Source organism: Anabrus simplex, chromosome 12, assembly GCF_040414725.1.
Source record: "Anabrus simplex isolate iqAnaSimp1 chromosome 12, ASM4041472v1, whole genome shotgun sequence".
Lineage (NCBI taxonomy): Eukaryota > Metazoa > Arthropoda > Insecta > Orthoptera > Tettigoniidae > Anabrus > Anabrus simplex.
Window position 1 is genome coordinate 7,148,152 of NC_090276.1, and position 21,776 is coordinate 7,169,927.

Consider the following 21,776-nt stretch of genomic DNA (forward strand, 5'->3'; position numbering starts at 1 on the left):
TGGATCCTCACAGCCGTTATTCTTGGCTCTCTAGACCTGGGGTTTGGCAATAATAATAAATAATAATAATAATAATAATAATAATAATAATAATGGGCTATCACTCGCTGACAGGTATGTTTGTCTTCTTCAAAACTTGGTTTTTGTGGGTTCTTAGATGGCTGTAGAGTCCAGTCTTGAAGCCACAGATTCTACCGCATTGTTGACATATGTTTGGTCTGATGGAGGCTGGCTGTATAGTGTTGTCATCATTTTGTATCACACAATTCGAGATTTCATCCATTTGTGCTGATCAACCAAAGTGGTGAATTCTCAGCCCATTTGAAGCTTCTGATGCCACTTGAATACTTAGATTCCACCATTGCAGAGTTGCCTTTCACTGCCATTAGCATTGTGAAGGTCTCCAAAGGTGATTTTTGTAAACCCGACCAAAATTTAACGTTTGTATGCTGCTCATAAAAATCTTTTGTTACCCTTACCATTCTGGCAGGATCTATTTCAGGCACTGTAACTTTCCTTACTCGCTCGTTTTTAACCGGGTGTGTCCAGTACACCTACTTCTGTATCTAAAATTCTTAAAGGAAGACTTTATAGTGTCATAAAGGTGAAGAATGAGCTCGTTTGTTTTGGGATTATCTTTTTTTTAAACTCAAATTAGTTGTTTGAAATTAAATTACTTGTTGTTTCTCCTACATTGAGGAACATATTGTTAGAAGTTATATTAGTAACAGAAATTGAACCAGTGAATATACAAATACAAGGTTAGGAGGTTAGGGAGAAGGATCAGAACATGTGTGAGGAAGAGGATTAATCATTGCTTATATTAGTAAATGGGTTCTTTCCCTTGTAGAATAACATGTAGCCATACTGCATGATGAATGTGTAAAGATGAATCCAAAATCTGAATATTAGGTAGAAAAATAAACTTAGCTGTGTTGTAAGCTTTAGATCAACCTGTATGGTTGCTAAATATTGGATAGTATAGAAATTTAAGAATTTATTTCTTCATGTTTTATTTTAGAATAACTTCTAATAGTTAACTCGTGCCTATTGCTATTTGTTTTTCTTCCCCACCATGAGTAGACGAGTGATATTACAGTATTGTTATTCATTATTATAAAGCTGTTTGTTGGTTCTGCAAAAAGAAAGAGAATGCTGTCTTCGTTTAGTGTTTGTGTGCATCTATGTTCTTACATATTTCTCTGTCGAATAATGTTTGTCGTTTGAATGTTGCATGAATTGTGTGTGTAGACAGTGAGAAAAGGAAAGCAAGATGGTTTGGATAATTAATCAGAGTTACTGGTACACCACTTAAAACTTTTCACTTGACAAGTACACATTAAGTGAGAACATGTATCTTGTTGCAATAACCACTTTCCAACAACCATTAATGTTTTCTGTTCAGTTTCATAAAATCTTGATAGTGTATTCTTGTGAACTCGTCACTTTGGGATTGGGAAGCAGTGTTCATGATATCATTGAAAGCTCCACACATCTAGTTGCACATACAATACCATATTCACTCGTGTTTATCTTGCACTTTTTTTCCTCTGAAAATTCAAGCTTTAATTAGTGGTACAAGATATCTGCAGGAAGTTAGTAAATTGAACTTGATTAGAATTAAAATATTTCAAAAGCAACAGCGCCTCACGATTTTGCTTAATAGATTGCATTTTACAATGTTCCACTACATGTTATATTAACAAAAGTATTGCAGTTTGTAGGATTCCATTCGTAACCGAATACGCTCCCGTGCCCTTTGTGCTTTCTCTTATTGAATTGGACTATCCAGCCATGGCTCAATTTCAGTTCCATACAGCTAATACCCTGTTTTGTCACATTTTCATGAGTTTAAAATTTTAGAATTTCATGTGAAACACTGTATCCATCATCACATAAACATTTCCTGTACAGAAGCATTTCATTTTTGACCTCAAGAAAACTTTCCTCTGTTTAGCTCCCAGAATGCTTTTCTTGAGAGGAGTAACTTTGTTTCTGCCAGGAGCATACTTTAAATTCAGTAATTTCTCAGCCTGCGGCATGATTACTTTGATTCCCTGCAAATTGAACCTCTCAAATTTTAAAACTTGAATGTTTCTCCACAACTTGCCTATAAGTGAAGTCATACTGGAAAGCAAATTACAGTATCATAATACACTAGACAGAAATTGCAGCCAGTTCGACAAATGTCACATTTCTATAAAATTTTAGAAAGCCTTTGTGGAAAAGTGTTTTATCTCTCGAGAAGTCTTCGACAATGTTATGAGTGAATCGGAACCTACCCATTGAAAGGCTAGCATTGAAACATTGCTTCCACTCGTATGCTTTTCAAGAGGCATTGCACCCTGTGTGATCTGCGCTACTCTCTGGGAGATGACATACCAACTGCCTCAGAAATTATTGTGAAGAAAAAGAATGTAATTCATATATAAACCTAATTAAGGTACTTCTCTGGGAATTCCCTGTTATGTTTCATTTTTGGGTCACAGCTCTCTGCAGGCTGAGCGCAAGGTTCTCTATCAGTCTCGAGTCCGCGATGGCAGCTGAAATGTTCCTGTGTCTACACAGGCGTTATTCAGAATGTCTCAACAGAATCTAGTGATTCTGAACTATCAGAAAGTAATAGTAATGGTTCGACATTGCTTTGGCAGAAATTATCATGAAAGAAAATTAAGCAGTTTTTAGGTGTGATGTGGGACTCAGCTTGGAGGCCTATCACACTAGGCTGAATTTTTGCGGTAATATGTAAACTGCATTTTGTTTGAACTACAGAATAATAATCTGCATGTTTTAAAGTAGACATCCTCAAAATTTGAAAATAATCTGCTTGGTAGGTTGTACACTGTCGTACTTTGTCTTGGCAGCTGCATTTTAAAGTGATGAATGTTAAAAATCTCCTCCATCCTGGGCAGCAGTGAGGGGTTAAAAGTCTGTTTATTTATTTATTTATTTATTTACATATTTTACGCCCACATTGGAGCACTGAAATCAATACATTTGAGTTAATTTCTTCTTCTTCTTCTCCCAGAACTTTTTCATCCTCTCCGACCTGGAAGCCCTTTGTGTGTCCGATATAGTATATTGTTTCCGTTCAACTGCTTTTAGTTTGAGACTTATGCTTTTGTTCTTCAAAATCCTCTTCTCTTTTCTGTCTTTGATTTGTTGCCGAGTTATACCCAATTCTTCCAAATCGTCCTGAACTTCTTTGAACCAATTATTATTGATTTTATTCTTCAAAAAGTAATCGAATAGTTATTTCAATATCCTGGTGTCTGCTAATCTTGATATGTGACAGAAAAAGGAAATTCTTCTTTTACGCATTGTAGATATTATTGATTCACATTCACGATAGACAATGTTGTTAGGCAACAATCTCCACTGTCCATCAACTTGGTGTTTTTTATTAATAATTGTTCTAAGAATTCTTCTCTCAGTTTTCTGTAATTTGTCTGTTGTAGATTTTACATTTAATTTGAATAAAGTTTCACTAGCATAGGTTGCCTCTGGTTTAACTATGGAATTATAGTGTTTCAGCTTAGCGTTTATCGAAAGAGATTTTTTTTTATAGGTTGGCCAGGTAAGTCTTTGTGCTTGTTTAAATTTAGTTGTTCTGTGTTCTATTGCTTCTTTTTCATTTGTGTTCCATGTTATTATTTCCCCAAGATATTTGAATTTCTGAACAATTTTAATCTCTTTATTACTGTTCAGCTGAATAACTGGTAAATCAACTTTAAAAGTTGGCATCATTTCTGTTTTTTCAAATGAAATTTGTAATCCCATTTTTTTAGCTATAATTTCTAGTTGTTCAATTTGAAATTTAGCCTCTTCTATTGTATTTGCAAGTAATGCTAAATCGTCCGCAAAAGCAAGGCAGTTGAGTTTAATATTTCTACCGATCTTGATAGTTGGTTGGCATTTCTTGTTCCATTCACGCATAACCTTCTCCAATGCACAATTAAATAACAATGGTGAAAGTCCGTCTCCTTGTCGAAGTCCAGTTCTTATAGTGAATGATTCTGATAATTCACCTCTAAATTTAACTTTTGCCTTCGTATTTTTAAAAGTCATATTAATGAGGTTAACAAGTTTTTGATGTAAGCCAAATTCTTTAAGGCTTTTTAATAATGAGTCACGATGAATACTGTCGTATGCTTTTTTAAAATCTACAAACGTGATGACCAGACCCTTACTTCGAACTCTTTGGTGCTTCATTATCCATTTTAAACTAATGATTTGATCTGGACAGCTTCTACCTGGTCGAAATCCTCCCTGATATTCTCCAAGTTCTTGGTCGAGTTGTTCTTGGATTCTTGTGTATATAATCTTGGATAAAATCTTGTATGTAATATCAAGTAAGGATATCCCCCGATAATTATTTGGATCGGAGCGATCACCTTTCTTGTGCAGCGGGTGGATTATCGCTGTATTCCATTCCTCAGGAAGCTTCTCCGTGTTCCAAATATCAATGATGTATTTATGTAGGTTTTGAATAGTCTGATCATTAGCATTCTTCCATATTTCTGCTACTATTTGATTCTCTCCTGCTGCTTTGTAGTTTTTAAGTGCATTAATTGCCGTTTTCACTTCATTGTAAACTGGTGGTATAATCTTTTGTAATGGAGTTTTATTTTTTGGGTTAGGATCAAATTCTAAATGTTCCACAGGATCCTCACAATTAAGTAACTCTTTAAAGTATTCTGCAAGAATGTTAGCATTATCCTGATTATTGTGTGCCATTTTACCATTTTTATTTCTTAACATAAGTGTGGGAGGGGTAAATTTAGATTGATATTGCTTGAATGTTTTGTAATAGTCTCTTGTTTTATGCTGATTGAATGTTTCTTCTATAGTGCTAAGCATTTCCTTTTGATAATTCCTTTTAATTGTCCTAATTTCTTTAGCTGTTTGTCTTCTGGCATTAATTAGTTCTTCTCGAGATTTTTCCGTTTTCCTCTGTTGATCATTTATCCATGCCTTGTGTCTTGCTTGAATTGCTTTGTCACATTCCTCGTTCCACCACGCATGTTTCTTTCTCCTTTTGATTGGGGCAATTTCTTCAGCTATGGTTTTAAGTTTGTTGATCATTGTCTCTAATTTGTCATTTAAAGGTGTTTTGGATCTCTCTAAATATATTTTATTATTTATTAAGTAACTGGGATCATAATTTCTCCTTGCTTTGAGATGATTATGTTTGTGTTTCCTCTTTGGTGTTAACTTGATTTTTATTTTTGAGATATGATGATCCGAGTCAATGTCTACCCCACGGAGGACTCTGACATTATAAATTTCTTTATGATAATCTTTATCCATGGCAACATGATCAATCTGAAACTCTCCCAATTTTACGTTAGGGCATTTCCATGTCATAAGTTTATGTGGTCGCCTCATGAATCTGGTGGTTTCCAAAACGAGTCTATGATCTGCACAAAGTTCAATTAATCTTTGGCCATTTTTGTTCGTTAATTTATGAGCTGGCCATTTTCCTACAACTGTGCGATACTTCTTTTCTCTGCCTATTTTAGCATTGAAATCTCCAAGTAAGATTTTTATATGCTCATCAGGGATCTTCGCTAATATGTAATCAAGTTCCTCCCAAAAGTTTTCAACTCCTTCTCTATCTTTATTGTTTTTGTCATTTGTTGGTGCATGGACATTTATTAAAGTATAAGTTTTATTCCCTACTTTAATTGTTAGAAGTGCCATCCTCGAAGATTTTGAAGAAAATTCTTCAATTGAGTCTATTATGCTACTATGAACAAGAAAACCTACACCAAATTGAGGGACATTCTTCATTACTCTTTCTCCTGGAGGTCCTTTGTAGAGACGATAACCTCCTGATTCAATTGGGTCCTGGTCTGTGTTCCTAAGTTCTTGTAAAGCCATTATTAAAATCCTATGTTGGTCCATCACATCAGTTAAATGTTTCAACTTGCCCACCTTACTTAGTGAATTAATGTTTAATGTTGCAAAGTATGAAAATTTTCCTGATTTGTTGAACTTAAGTCTCTTCTTACATTGTTGGGTTAGTCCACTGTCTGTCAGCTGTTTGTCGATTGTCTGTTGGGCTTCCAGGCGCTCCGATTCGCCTAGGTCTTCTACTTGACACCCCACCGATTCCGAGTGGTGTCTTTGTGCAGATCCTTGTTGTTGTTTGTCCACACCGGTGGATTTATTCATTAGAAGACTCATCATCATTGATTGTCTGATCTTTCGATCGAAACATTTCTGACCAAGGTCAGGCTTTACAATTCCAGATGTGATCTGGAAAGGTGATTAATGAAGTATGAATTGGTGATGAATGAAGTGCTACAAGTTCATCCTAGTTGTTCAGGACTGGGAGTAGGCATTTCCTCCATACTCCGCATATGTTATGGTTTTCCCGCCAATACTCGGGTAGCTGATTGCAGTGGTTTCCCACTGGGCGATGGGGTCGCCACATCCCTACGCCTGTTTAATGAATACTTGGTGAAATATAACATCCATCTCCTGTAGAACATCTTGTTCGGAGGCAGGTGCTTTACGCACAACTCAAAGGTAAAGTTTTCATTGTTCTCCTGTGACAAGGTTTTACATTAGTATCTAATATTGTGTATGGGAACTAAACATTGTGTGGTGCTTTCATCGACGTGAACAACATATTGTTTTTCTATCCTGAAAGTGGGAGAGAGGTACTTGCATCTGTGCAGATTCTTTTCCACAGTGGTCAAAATGCCATAGATATTTAAGTGCTTGGAAGTTCTCAACTTCAGTACCTTTGTCTCTGCCTTTTATTGTAGTTTCCACACTCTCTTTCTTTATGTCATCAGCTTTGTCTTGCTTTTCTCAGCAAGATTCTTATTCCCTGTTGGTCAGTGTTCCCTTTTAACCACATCAAGCTGTTCTTATACTTCTAATTTTTTTGTCTAAAACACAGTTACTTCATCACTAAATAACTTTGTTGTGAAATGTTGATAAAATAAATTTGCTTTATTTGATTTTAGTGTATCATGTCTTCTGTATTGTAGTTCCTCCTGGAAGACGTACGGAACACACCCAGCACCCTGGATAATAGAAGTAGTGTTGACTCGTCAACGACCTACCTTCGGAGGCCTTCGCCTGGCCACACACCAGCCCGTCCAGCTTCAGCTCCTGTGGAACCTTCCAGTCCTACCGATACCTCCATAACGTTGCCACTACGGCGCTCTAAACCTCCTGATGACAAAGGTAAGTTATGTTGGACCTCTTTCAGCCCAATGGGAGAGATTATTGTGGCTAGGTAAAAGTAAGCTTTATATGCAGTAGATGGTTCATAGTTGATCAAAGGGAGGTTGAAAAGAATGAACAACTGACAGGTCATGTTGCCTGTCCATCCATTTGCAGTTTTTTCCTCTGCAGTTTTTAGAGGATTTACAACAAACGTGTTGTGGAGATGGAGATGGAGAAATTTGAAAGTTGCCCTGTTTGAATTGAATTGCACAAACCGCTAATGTGTGTTTAGTGAAACTTTCCCATGTTAGGTAGAGACATCCAGAAGTATATGCTTAGTTTTATATCAGTCTGTTTCATACGAGGTGAGAAAATACTCTTTTGACCCTGCACGTGAACTGGCTGCGCACTTTGCTGTAAGCTGGTATTCAGGAGATAGTTTTCCAACCCCACTGTTGGCAGCCCTGAAGATGGTTTTCCATAATTTCCCATTTTCACACCAGGCAAATTGTGGGGCTGTACCTTCAGGTCATGGCCGCTTCCTTCCCACTCCTAGCCCTTTCCTATCTGATCGTCGCCATAAGACATATCTGTGTTGGTACTACGTAAAAGCAATAAATTTCATAGTTGGGCCTGTATTGATGAATATGAGTTTTTACAAAACACTTTAGTTTATTGTCCACCTAATCAATACAATTTATTCTCAAACAGTAATCGTTTCGACCAGCTATTAATAAAAAAAATCAGCATTAGAACATCATGATGTTGTAAACAAAGGAGGCAAGTGGGGAGTTAAACCTTATGAGTTAAGGCCACAAATACAAACACATAAAATACACCAGTGTACACATTAAAATTCACCCATTTGACATATGCTAAATGATCAAGTGGGGATGGATCAAACTCTCATTCGTTGGCCACCGCATTCCCCCGACTTAACCCCATGTGATTTCTTCTTGTTGGGTTTTGTAAAGGATCATGTTTACGTACCACCTCTTCCACTAACATTGGACGACCTTCGTGCCCGCATCACAGCAGCCATCGCAGAGATTGACCGCGATACACTACACAAGGTTTAGCAGGAGATAGACTATCGGCTTGATGTATGTCGTGCTACGCAAGGTGCTCACATAGAACACTTGTGATATGACTGAAAAAACTTTGAGAGTTTACCGTTCTTAGCACATGTCTTACATAACGATCATGTTTATTAGATTTCATAGAATAGATTTATGAAATTGGATCCATCATTTTGAATTGCCCTGTATTACAGCGCTTAGGTAAAATTACAAACTGTATATTATCTTCTTAAAAACATCTTAATGAGTACCTTGTTTTGCTTAAAATTTATATGAATTTTTAAAATTTAAAATAATTAAAATCAATGTGGATGGTTGAATGGGGTGGTGAAATGGAAAGGAAAATTGATTTACTTATTTTAACCTATATTAAAACTATATAGATGGATAGACACAGTGAAATAGGTCAGCAAGAGGAATACCAAGTGGGAGGACATAGAGGAACAGAAACTATACTTTAACTCTCTTATGCATGGATAGACTTCCTTTCAAACCAACTGGCCTCTCCCCTTTCACTTCTCTGTCAAAGTAATTCCTTGCTGTTCTCATTCCGTCCATCTTCATAACGTGTCCAAACCATTGTACCGTATTTCCCGGCATAATCGTCGCACTTTTTATACCAAAATTTTCAAAAAAATAGTAGGGTGCGACCATTATACGAAGAATTTTTAATACCAGTATTTGTATTACTCAAAAAAATTATTTATAACTAAATTGTATTTGATACAAATTTAAGATGCACGTAATACTCACGTTTATACATCAAAATAATTAAAATAGTCTAAAACAAAATTCATAATTATGCACAACAATTCAGCAAACGTTTTTCCAACCTGAAAATAAAAATGAACGTATTAAGTTAATTGTCATTAATTTGACTATTAAAGTTAAAATATTACACTTGCAAAAAATTATCGCTTTGTTGTGAAATACGGACTTACCGGTACACAATTTAAACCAAATCTTCTGTATCGCTATCGCAGATTTCGGTATCTGATGCACCATCCTCGCCGCTGTTAATACCAGTATCAGATTCTTCGTCTCTCTGCCACACTGCGTCATCTTCGGATTCGTCTAGTGCATTCGAAATCCCAGTCCTTTTGAAGCTCTTGGAGACTAGTTCAGGTGGTGTAAGATCCCAACTCTTCATCACCCACAAGCATAACAAGTCCAAGGGTGGACGCCTGATCTTTCCAGCGGGCATCAATTGCTGTCCACCGCTCATCATCCACTTGTTGTAAAATCAACGTAAGTGATCTTTAAAGGGTTTATTAATACATACGTCTAGTGGCTGCAAAGCAGATGTTAGGCCACCAGGAACGACTATCTGTCTTGTCTTATTTTTACTGAGAAGTTGTTTCACCTCATTCACGAGGTGACCTCGGAAACTATCTAAAACAAGCAGAACTGGTTGTTTTAGTAGTGCACCAGGTCTTCTATCCCACACAGTTTTAACCCAGTCCAGCATGAGTTCTACGTACATCCAACCCTTTGGTTGCGCTCGTACACGAATTCCACGGGCAAACTGTATATTCTTAGGCATCGTTTTCCTCTTGAAAATGATGCAAGGCGACAACTTTCTTCTGTCAGCTGTAATGGCTAGCATTGTCGTGCATCGCAAATTCTCACTACCACTGGTTTTCATTAATACACTCCGTGATCCTTTCAGCGCAATACTGCTATTGTGAGGCATATTAAAAAAAAAAATTGGAGTCTGAGCGGCATTACCGATTTGAGGAAGTACGAAGTTTCCTTGCGCAAACGTATGGCAAATCGGTGAAAATTTACAATCTTGTCCGTGTAATCAGCAGGCAACTTTTGGCTTAGTGTTGTTCTCCTTCGTACTGACAGATTGTTTCGTCGCATGAACCCCTTAATCCACCCACGACTCGCCTTAAACTGAGTTATGTTGTGTTTGCGCGCTACCTCCCGTCCCTTAATTTGTAACATTTCATATGATACACTGCAGCCATTGCTACGTATTTCATTGACGTACATAATCACTTCTTCGTTAGTTATAGGAAACTTCCCTGTTTTAGGACCTCTAAACGCGCGTCTAGAAGGGTTTGTACTTTTTAGCTTGTTTTTTAATTTCTGCCAGTCACTCGCCAACTTCTCACTCGCTGAAAATTTTCTTTCTGCAGCTGTGTTCTTCCCGTGCTGTTCAGTGAAGGCAATTACGCTTAGCTTGAAGCCCGCAGAATAGTTCCTATATTTACCCATAATCGCTTATAAATGCTTCACACATTAATGTTTTGCAATATAAATGACTTTCCGTAATTGTTCACTATTAAAACAAATTATTTCTACAAACACCCCAAACACAAATTAAAAACTTAAATTCTGACGCACACATGTGTACAGTAATCACGTCGGTCACAAACAAATAAATGCATCTGTGATTGTCCATACCAGAGCAGCCAATACTGTTAGGCAGCATGGAAGCATGCAGCAATTTATCAGTTGAGCTCGTTGGTTGCGACACACTAGTGCGCTTGCACAAAGCTCGCAAACCGGAACACAGACGTCTTCATACATCGCTCTAGCCAGTGCGGTGTAGATCTACTGTAATTGACCGTGTTCCAAGACGTCAGTAACAAACATTTATTTTTTTCAATTTCTTTTAAACATACGGTAACTGGTTAATATTTCTTCCCAGTTATCGATGATTTTACATTACATTACTGACGAGTTTATAAAATAAAACTTTAATACTATTGGATAATAATTATCTTGATTGCTTGGGTAAAAGTTTTCATCTCATGCCCGGACACTTATGACGTAGTAGTAAGATAAGAGTCTAGCGATGACAACTGAGACATCGTAAATAATTCGGCTGACCGTGAGCTGAATAATTCCATGGAAATCTGCGTTATCGTCTTCGATTTCACTTCATGCTCAATAACGCAGGAGCCGGCCCCATGGTGTAGGGGTAGCGTGCCTGCCTCTTACACGGAGGCCCCGGGTTCAATTCACGGCCGGGTCAGGGAATTTTACCTGTATCTGAGGGCTGGTTCGAGGTCCACTCAACCTACGTGATTACAATTAAGGAACTATCTGAAGGTGAGATGGCAGCCCTGGTCTAGAGAGCCAAGAATAACGGCCGTGAGGATTCGTCGTGCTGACCACACGACACTTCGTAATCTGCAGGCCTTCGGGCTGAGCAGCGGTCGCTTGCTAGGCCAAGGTCCTTCGCGACTGTTGCGCCGGGGGGCGGGTGTTGTAATAACTCAGAATTCTATCAGACCTCTTGTCTACTAGAAGACAAGAGTGTGTTGGTACCGGTATTTCCTGGCGACATTGCCGATAAGCGATAACTTACAGCCTTACGTATTTCAAATGAGAACTCATAATGTGTAGGTGGTGATTAAATTGTACACTGTCTCACGACCACGTTGTCAAACTGCCGATAGCCTACCGGTAAGCCATGCGTCGTATATATACCGGTATTATTTATTTATACATTGTGCAACATCTTGCAAAACCGAGCGAGTTGGCCGTGCGCGTAGAGACGCGCGGCTGTGAGCTTGCATCCGGGAGATAGTAGGTTCGAATCCCACTATCGGCAGCCCTGAAAATGGTTTTCTGTGGTTTCCCATTTTCACACCAGGCAAATGCTGGGGCTGTACCTTAATTAAGGCCACGGCTGCTTCCTTCCATCTCCTAGGCCTTTCCTGTCCCATCGTCGCCATCAAACCTATCTGTGTCGGTGCAACGTAAAGCAACTAGCAAAAAAAAAAAAAAAATCTTGCAAATGTGACTGTGTTGCCAAATTGCCCATAAACCATACACATATTTAAATTGCGCATTCATGTGCAACTTACATTGCAGTTCCATTTACCTTTTAACCAGATTGGTGAAAAAAATTTGGACGTGCGACGATTATGCGATTAAATGTTTAAAGTCCGATTTTTTTATCGAAAATAAAGGATGCGACGATTATGCCGGGAAATACGGTATCCTGAGTCTTCCAAAAGCCTCCTCCCTGTTTGCTTCAGTTCTAATCCTGTCCTTCCTGATCTTTTGGTTCATTGTTCTGTTCACTGGATTTTACTACAATGGAACCTCAATTATCCGTTACCGGAAACTACGTTTTCCCTGATTATTCATTCAAATTATATGGTCCCACGAACATCCTAATTAAATCATGTTGAAAAAATCCTGCGTTATCCTGGATCAACCGTCCACAAATTTCAGTTCCATCAATAATAAATCTTCTATCAAGCATGTTTCAAGAAAAAGTATTTTGCGAAAGAATGGCTACAACATACCGATGAATTTTGATGTTAACCTCCCGTCATTGCAATAATTAGAGCAAGTACTGTACTGGAAAAGCGATTGGCAGTGAACTTGCTTAAGGGACCATCTTAGCATCACATTCAGCTGGTATTATTTAGGGAATCCTCAGAAATCATAAAGCAGAGTAGCCACAACAATTGGAAGGAGACCAAGCATATTTTGACAGCTCTACTTGAGGACGGAACGAGTTTTGTCCAATGTTCGAATTTATAAAACATCTACATTATGTCCAGGGTTAGATGTTAATTTTTTACTTTTTTCTATCATATTGCTGAACAGGTTTTTGGCACTTCCCTCACGGCACTATATAATACAGTCACTGGCCATTCAGACAGGAATCGAAATTGCTATTTCCTAACACGAATCTATTAAGTTATTTTAATATGATCAGATACGATTGCGTTCTCAAGACCAGAAGAAATGTTTCACTGTACATATATAAAGCCATTACTGTTTTTGGTCCTAGTATAAGACAGATCTTTACGTTGAAATTATGTTTAAATGTCTCTATAAAAACAGCATTCGTTTTATTCGCGCAGTGTAACGTTCAAAATAAGTTAATTTCCCACTCGCACTGGCTTGTGCAGTGAGCGCACTTCCTAGCTAGGCTTTAGGCCACGAATAAACGGAAATTTCTGGAGTTTTTTTATGGGTTTATTTTCTCTTTCCAATCTGCTTATGATTAATGATGGGCAGAATCGAACATTTAATGCATTGGAGAATGTTTGAGAATCATCAGAACTATATTATAGAATTTAACATAACCTTTAAAAGTTGCCATAGGCCTAATTTACACGGTACAAGATTTCCAGAAACGTACTACAAAGTGTATTCTGGTGACCAAATTACAATGGAAGATTAAAGAAAGGGAGTGCTTTTTTACCAGATGTGCTTTATTTGATTAGATCAGAGAATTAAATGCTACTTACGATCGATTGTTGTTTGGCTTGGCATTATTTATTAGATATTTTGATGAGCTTGGCTGATCAAAGTTGGTGACATGAAAGAAATTTTCAAGGGAAACTGATGAAGCTCATTGATAAATGTGAATGTAAAGTATCAAGATTTCTAACTCATCTAATTAATGTTTGAAGCCGGCTGCGCCATCAAGCTTGCCTGGCTCTCGCGCATAGCACCCACGTTCGATTCCCAGCCACGTCAGGCATTTTTTCCTGGATATGAGGGTTGGTTCTAGGTCCACCAGTTTACATGATTACTGTTAATTGTGGATCTATCTAACGGTGAGATGGGACACTGGTCTAGAGAGCCAGGAATAATGGCAGAGATGATTCGTCACACTGACCCTGCATCACCTCGGGCTGAACAGCGGTCGTTCGGTAGACCAAGGCCCTTCAAGGGCTGCAGTTTGGTTTGTTTTAGGGGTGTTTATTAGATATTTGTTTGTTTGTTTGTTTGTTTGTTTGTTTGTTTGTTTATTTACACCCACATTGGAGCACTTAAATCAAACCCAAATACATTTACGTTAACAAAGAATGAACTGAAAATTTAGCTTGCATCATGTTCCTTTCCCAAAACCTGTTCATTCTGGCTGACCTGGCTGCCCTTTCTTCATCAGATATGACGTATTGTTTGTGTTATACAGTTTTTAATGACAATCTTATTTGTTTGTTCTTGCGAATCCTTATTCAGCTCTTCTAAATCATTCTGAACTTCTTTAAACCAATTATTTTTTGTTTTACTTTTCCAAAAGTAATTAAATAGTTGTTTTATTATCCTATTATCATTTAATCTAGAAAGATGACAGGAAAAGGCAATTCTTCTTTTTCTCATCGTATCTATTATAGATTCACTTTCCCTATAAACCACTGCATTAGGCAATCTCCATTGTCCATCCACCTGATGTTTTTTATTAATGATTGTTCTGAGTATCCTTCTGTCAACCTTTTGCAGTGTATCAATTGTTGCTTTGGTGTTCAATTTAAATAGTGTTTCACAAGCATAAGTCGCTTCAGGTGTAATGACGGAACGGTAATGTTGAAGTTTAGCATTCGTTGAAAGAGATTTTTTCTTGTACGTTGGCCATGTAATTCGTTGTACTTTTTTTTAACTTAAATGTTCTGCTTTCTATTGATGATTTTTTCATTGGTGTTACAAGTTATAATTTCACCAAGATATTTAAACTTATTCACAATTTTAATTTTTTTGGTATTGGCTAAGGTAATGGTTGGTGCTGTAACAGGGAAGGTTGGCATTATTTCTGTTTTTTCATATGAAATTTGCAATCCAACTTTTCTTGCTATGTTATCAAGTTCTTCTATTTGCAATTTAGCTTCTTCCATATCATTAGCAAGTAGTGCAAGATCATCAGCGAATGCTAAACAATTGAGTCTTATTTTTCTGCCAATCTTAATGTTAGGTTGACACATCTTATTCCATTCCCGCATGATTTTTTCCAACACACAATTAAACAATAATGGTGAGAGTCCATCTCCCTGCCGAAGTCCAGTATTAATGTCAAATGGCTTTGAGAGTTCATTTCTAAATCTGACTTTAGATTTAGTGTTCTTAAGGGTAATTCCAATAAGGCGAATAAGTTTTGGATGTAAACCAAATTCTTTTAGGATATTCAATAATGACTCACGATGGATGCTATCATACACCTTTTTAAAATCAACAAAAGTGATAACTAACTTTTTGTTTCTAACCCTATGATGTTTCATAATCCACTTTAAACTGATAATTTGATCTGGACAACTTCTCCCTGGGCGAAAGCCTCCTTGGTATTCTCCAAGTTCACAGTCAAGTTGTTCTTGAATTCTCATGTATAATAACTTTGAAAAAATTTTGTAAGTGATATCCAGCAATGATATCCCCCGATAATTGTTGGGATCTGATCTATCACCTTTTTTATGTAAAGGGTGTATTATCGCCATATTCCACTCTTCGGGCATTTTTTCAGTATTCCAAATGTCTATGAGGTATTTATGTAAATTCTGAATGGTTTGTGTATTAGCATTCTTCCATATTTCTGCAGTTAGTTGATTCTCCCCTGAAGCTTTGTAATTTTTAAGTGAATCGATGGCTTTCAACACTTCATTGTAATCTGGTGGTACAACCTTTTCTAATGGTGTTTTATTTTTTGAATGAAGGTCATACTCTAGGTATTGTGTTGGTTCTTCGCTATTAAGTAATTCTTGAAAGTATTGAGCTAAAATTTCTGCATTCTCTTGGTTACTATGTGCCAGTTTTCCATTTGTATTTCTCATCATAAGTATTCGTGGAGTATAGTTTAATTGGTATTGTCCAAACGTTTTATAAAAATCCCTCGTCTTATGTTGTATGAATGCTTCATCTATGGCTTTTAAAGATTCTTTGTGATAATTTCTCTTAACCCTTCTGATTCCTTTGGCTGTTTGTTTTCTAGCATTATTTAGTTCTTCACAGGACTTGTTGATCATTCAACCATGCTTTGTGCCTGTTTTGAATCGCTGTGTCACACTCCACATTCCACCAAGCATGTTTCCTTCGTTTTTTAACAGGAGCAATTTCTTCAGCTATGGTTTTTAATTTTTCAATTACCGTCCCCAAATTGTCGCTTAGAGGAGTTTTAGACCTTTCAAAATACAGTTTATTATTAATTAAATAACTAGGGTCATACTTCTTCCTCCTATTGGACTTGGATATTTTGTTCTTCTTTTTTGGCGTTAATTTTATTTTAATTTTGGAAATACAGTGATCTGAATCTATGTCTACCCCACGGAGTACTTTCATATTATAAATTTCTTCGTGATAATTCTTGTCCATGGCCACATGGTCAATCTGGAACTCCCCCAATTTAATATTAGGGCATTTCTAAGTCATTAGTTTGTGTGGTCTTCTTGTAAACCTTGTAGATTCCAAAATTAATCCATGATCTATACAAAGATCAATTAATCTTTGACCATTTTTATTTGTAAATTTATGTGCTGGCCATTTACCCACTACTGTACGAAATGGTTTTTCTTTTCCTATTTTAGCATTAAAGTCAACAAGTAAAATTTTAATATGTGTATCAGAGATACCTGAAATCAACTGGTCCAATTCTTCCCAAAATTTTTCTGTTTCTTTTTTTTCTTTGTTATTTTTGTCATTCGTTGGGACATGGACATTTATCAATGTGTGTGTTTTATTCTCTACTTTAACTGTTAGGAGTGCCATTCTTGGGGAGGTCGAAGAAAAAGTTTCAATAGAATCTAATATGCTGTTATGAACCAAGAATCCTACTCCATATTGAGGAACATTCTTCATCACTCTTATCCCTGGAGGACCTTTGTAAAGGCGATATCCTCCTGATTCTAATGGGTCCTGATCTGTATTGCGCAATTCTTGAAGAGCTGTTATTTCTATCTTATGCTGGTCCAATACATCTGTTAAATGTTTTAACTTGCCAACTTTCATAATTGAATTGATATTTAATGTTGCAAAAAATGAAAATTGTCCTGGTTTATTGAATTTCAGTCTTTTCTTAACCGTATGTGTCTGCATGTCATCTGTTGGGCTTCCAGGCGCTCTGACTTGCCTTGATCTTCTACGTGACGCCCCACCATATCCGAGTGGTGTCTTTGTTTGGACCTGCTGATTTTGTATGTCCAAACCGGTGGATTTATTCGTGAGAAGACTAATCATATTTGGCTGATTATCTGATCAATGATCAATGTTTCTGACTATAGTCAGGGTTTACCATTCCAGATGTGATCTGGAAGGATGATTAATGAAATATGGATTGATGAATGATGAATTTGTGGAGTGGAAAAAAATGGAAGGGATCCGACACTTCCAAAAATGAAGATATCGGCCATAGGAAGACAAGCGCCATGAAGGGCTTGAAAATGAAAGACTCCGTAGCCCTCGCAAACCTAATAGCGTAGGGGTCAGAAAAGAACAAGAGTTGACCAAGAGAGGTCAGGTGGGATAGATGAAAGTGAGGAGCCCGACACAAGTAAGTGGAAGCAATACCAGGACTCAGCTAAGGGCCCCGTGGTCACCAACCCACACTCCAAAGTTCAGAGCCCGTGGGGCCCCTTTTAGTCGCCTCTTACAACAGGCAGGGGATACCGTGGGTGTTATTCTACTGCCCCCACCCACAGGGGGATGTTTATTAGATTATATTTATTTATTATTGTGATGTTTAGCCAAATTGTTGATAGTTGAAATTCATTCGTGGAGTTTCCGTTTTCCCGTATCTTCAGTTTTTTTCCCCATGGTACCCCCAGAAATGCAGAATCGAGGTTCCACTGTATTTGTCTTGTTATGTAGAGTACATGTTTCGAGTCCAAATGTGAGAATTGGAATGAAGTAGGTTTAGAACATGGTCAATTTTGCTTTCTGGGGTATTTTATCATCCTAGAGTACATTCCTCTCTTGAAAATAACATTGAGAAGCTTTCTGAGTCCCATTAAGTATTTCTTGGTTTACTTTTGAAATGATACTTCCTAGGTATTTGAAGTTAGAAACAGACTGCAATAGAGTTCCCTCCAAGAAAATGTTTGAATCTTTGCCTTTCCTGTTATAGTCATTTCAACAGTTTTTGTTTCACTGATGTTTGGTCCATATTCTTTAAACTTGCCATTCCAAAGATTTAGTTTCTCCTGTACTTCTGCTTTATTTTCTCCCTAGATCAAAACATCATCTGCAAATATTAGTGTTTTTGATCCAATCCCTAACAATGATGAACAGGAGTGGTGACAAGGCACTAAACTGCTGGACTCCTCTTTTGGTTTCAAACCAATCTGATCTTCCTTCCCCTACTTGAACACAGCTTAAGCACTTTTGATAGAGCATCTTTACTTTATTGATCAGCAAGTTTGACACACCTATACAATCTACGCATTCCCATATTATCTCTCTAGACACGCTGTTGTAGGCCTTCTCAATTTCCATAAAAATAATCACTTAAGTTCTTACCATATTCCCAATGCTTCTCTGTTAGCATTCTGACAGCAAATATCAGGTCTGTAGTGCTTCAGTTCTTCCAGAACCTGTGTTGCTCCTCCAATAACAGTTCAACTACACAGTTCAAAAAAATTAGGGGAACGTGATTTTGAACATATGCTATGTTCCACAAAACAATACCTCACACCCAGGTACATTACCAACCAAACCTTTATTCTTTACCGTTGAAGTATACAAAAGAACATCGATGGATTCGCGTTCATTTTCAGAACACAAACGGAAATGTCCAAATAGGGGCGAAAAGAAAGTGAGAACAGTCCTCCAGGGTGGATTTGTATCACAGCTGGAGAGCTTCAGCATGGTGTATCTCCTCCACGAGCATTTATCACAGCTTGGCACCTACGTGGCATGGTCTGTATAAGTCGTCGGAGGACGTTTCGGGATTAGGTCCCATTCATCAGTGAGAGCCTGTTCAAGGTCTTGGAGAGTCTGTGGCGGAACACGACGCCCACGAACACTTCTGTCAAGCCTATCCCACACATGTTCAATGGGATTAAGGTCGGGACTCACTGCTGGCCATTCCATCTCTTGAATGTGCAGTTCCCGCAAGACAGCTCTGGTGATGCACGCTACATGAGCCCTGGTATTGTCGTGCATGAGTACGAATTCAGGGCCAACACCGTATGCAGCAACCAACACATGCTGTAGCAGTATCTGGTCGATGTACCCCCCAGCGGTAAGATTACCATGGTCGATGACAAGATCCGTATGGCCATACTGATGCCACCCCACACCAACACCGAACTTTGTCCGAATCGGTCGCCTTCCTGGAGAACATTTGGCATGAACTGGTCAGCACGGTGTCTCCATGCACATTGACGTCCATCACTCTGTGTCAGGTGAAATCTGGACTCGTCTGTGAACAACACAGGTCTCCATTGGCGAAGTTGCCAGTTGACGTGGGTACGGGCAAACAGAAGGCGAGCTGCACGATGTTGCTGCATTAAACAGGGCACTCGAACAGGATGTCTGGGTCGTAAGGACACTACTCTTAACCAGTTCCTTACTGTCTGGTCAGACACCGTGACTCCAGTGACCCTCCTCAGGTCTTGTTGCAGTTCTCTGGCAGTTGCTGAACAACGTTGCAACACACAGATGGTCAGATATCGGTCATCCTGTGGGGTTGTCATGCATCCACGACCTTGTTATACCCTCCTTGTGAACTGGCCTGTCTCATTGTAGCGATTCTACAAGGGTTGAATAACTGACGGAGAGACATTGAGATCCACAGCAACACTACGAAAAGTCCATCCTTTCTGGATGAAAGTAACGGCATTTGTTACTTGAACCTTGTTAAGATGTCTTGTGGGATGTGCTGGGTTACGTACAACATGCTCAAATGACCGCAGTAGTCTGTGTACCTCACGACAACACACGGACACACTGCTATTCACTTCATTTTGAGGGGTCACCTGCCATGCATGGCTACACCTACAGATGGAGTATAACTTTGATTTGACATACTCTGAGTAGCTAAGGTCTCAAGGTATGTTGTACGACCATTAGAACCCCATCTACCAAATTAACTGTCACGTACCAGACGTTACAAAACATGTTCTAATTTTTTTAAACTGTGTATATTCCTTATTCTTCTTATAGACTTATAGACCTCACAAAAATGAGTCTCGAAATGTAAGGCTGCACATATAAGATGGCAACGGTATTGGCACATTTCAGTGTAAATTATGGTATATTATTTTATATTTGGTCCAGTATGGTAATTGGATGTATGTGATAGGACTCATTTCTTCTTCATCCCTCCCTTCTGCTTACTATGTAAGCCGTGGCAATTGTCTCATGATTTACCTCGCAAAACAACTCATCGTTCAATCGTACGTTATTTTAACATAAATGATAGTTCTCTCTGTGGATCTTCTAAATGAATTTGTAGTTCTCTTGTATCTTCCTTGATTTCTGTAATCCATCTAATGTTGCTCTTAGTGTTCACAATAATTTTTCTATAATATTCTCCTCATGATCCTGTTTTCTGGTGTCCTGAGCAGATGTCCAAAGAATGAGATTTATTTCTTCCTGATTGTGTGCAATACTGGTTCCATTTCCTTGTAGACTGTTTCATTAGAAGCTAGTCTTAAGTGTCCATTTCTTTGGTACCTTTATGCACTTTCTGACTGTTGTTCTTTCAGATTTTAGTATTCTGTCTACTTTTGCATTATTAGTTAATTTGAAAATGATTTCACTTACGTTTTTCCTGGTTGTGCAGCTGTCTTAGTGTTTTCATTTTGTGGGTATTAAGGGGCTTTTTTATTGTACGATGATGATTATTATTATTATTATTATTATTATTATTATTATTATTATTATTACTGCGATGTATAAGCCCTTTTTATTGCATTGTGGCCCTTTTTTTTCTTTGCTCCTCTTCTCATTATCTTTTCTTATTTCCGTATACATTGTTGTCAAGGCTTATTCGAAAATATTTTCCAGAACAAGACAAAGAGAATGACATCAGAAACGCCCAAGCCACCCAAGCAGTCATTCAGAGGCGGAGAAGGCCTAAGCGGCGGTCAACGGGTGTCGTCCACGTTGATATGGATGTAAGTCGAACTATACAAACTATACTTTAGATATTTGTGAGTAGACAAGGTTTCAGTCTACAGAAACACTCCAAAGCGTTACATTGTTGGGTCCATTATGTGACAGTCATTTCTTTTCAGTTGAATTTCTAGTTTTCTTAGTTGTGTCTTCTGAAGAAACGGCCTTTCTTAAATCAAGAGTATACAAGAACCTAGTTTATCCGGCCCTCATTAATCTGGATCTCCGGTTTATGCGGATCGAAAATAATAAAGATTTATTTTTACATGTACAGCATTTCTTTTATGGGGTTGACTCTTCTTGAATGTCAAGGATAGTTAAGGACGGGAATTGGAAGTAATTCGGCCACTGTCTATCAAAGGTACCATCCTGGCATTCGCCTGGAATTGAGAATGGGAAACCGTGGACTCTTCTGAGTACCTTGACACATTTGCACGCATTTCTGGATGCTGGGACGTAGGTGTGAACGACGTAAATGACTGGTTGACAAATGACAGTAATTCAGGCTACGGCATAATGACAGATGAAGAAATTATTGCCTTTTGTTCCTCGGCAGGTAACGACGAGAGTGATGGTGAATTCGAAAATGAAACCGGCGCTCCATCAGAAGAAACAATGACTCATGGAGGGGCAACAATGCAACTAGACAAACTGATGGCCTATTTAGAATCTGACTGAAACCACACCGGCAGAACTGATGTTAGTAAA

At 38.0% G+C, this 21,776-nt stretch overlaps 1 protein-coding gene across 2 annotated transcripts in view; it reads left to right on the forward strand.

Annotated features, from left to right (window-relative positions):
- Mbs (Myosin binding subunit) overlaps positions 1-21,776 on the forward strand; it is a 532,528-nt gene that overhangs the window by 329,788 nt on the left and 180,964 nt on the right. For both annotated transcript variants that reach the window (XM_067156305.2, XM_067156306.2), the window contains exons 14-15: positions 7,005-7,203; positions 20,961-21,070. In XM_067156305.2, coding sequence (XP_067012406.2) covers positions 7,005-7,203; positions 20,961-21,070 — 309 coding nt within the window. The remainder of the gene's footprint in view (positions 1-7,004; positions 7,204-20,960; positions 21,071-21,776) is intronic.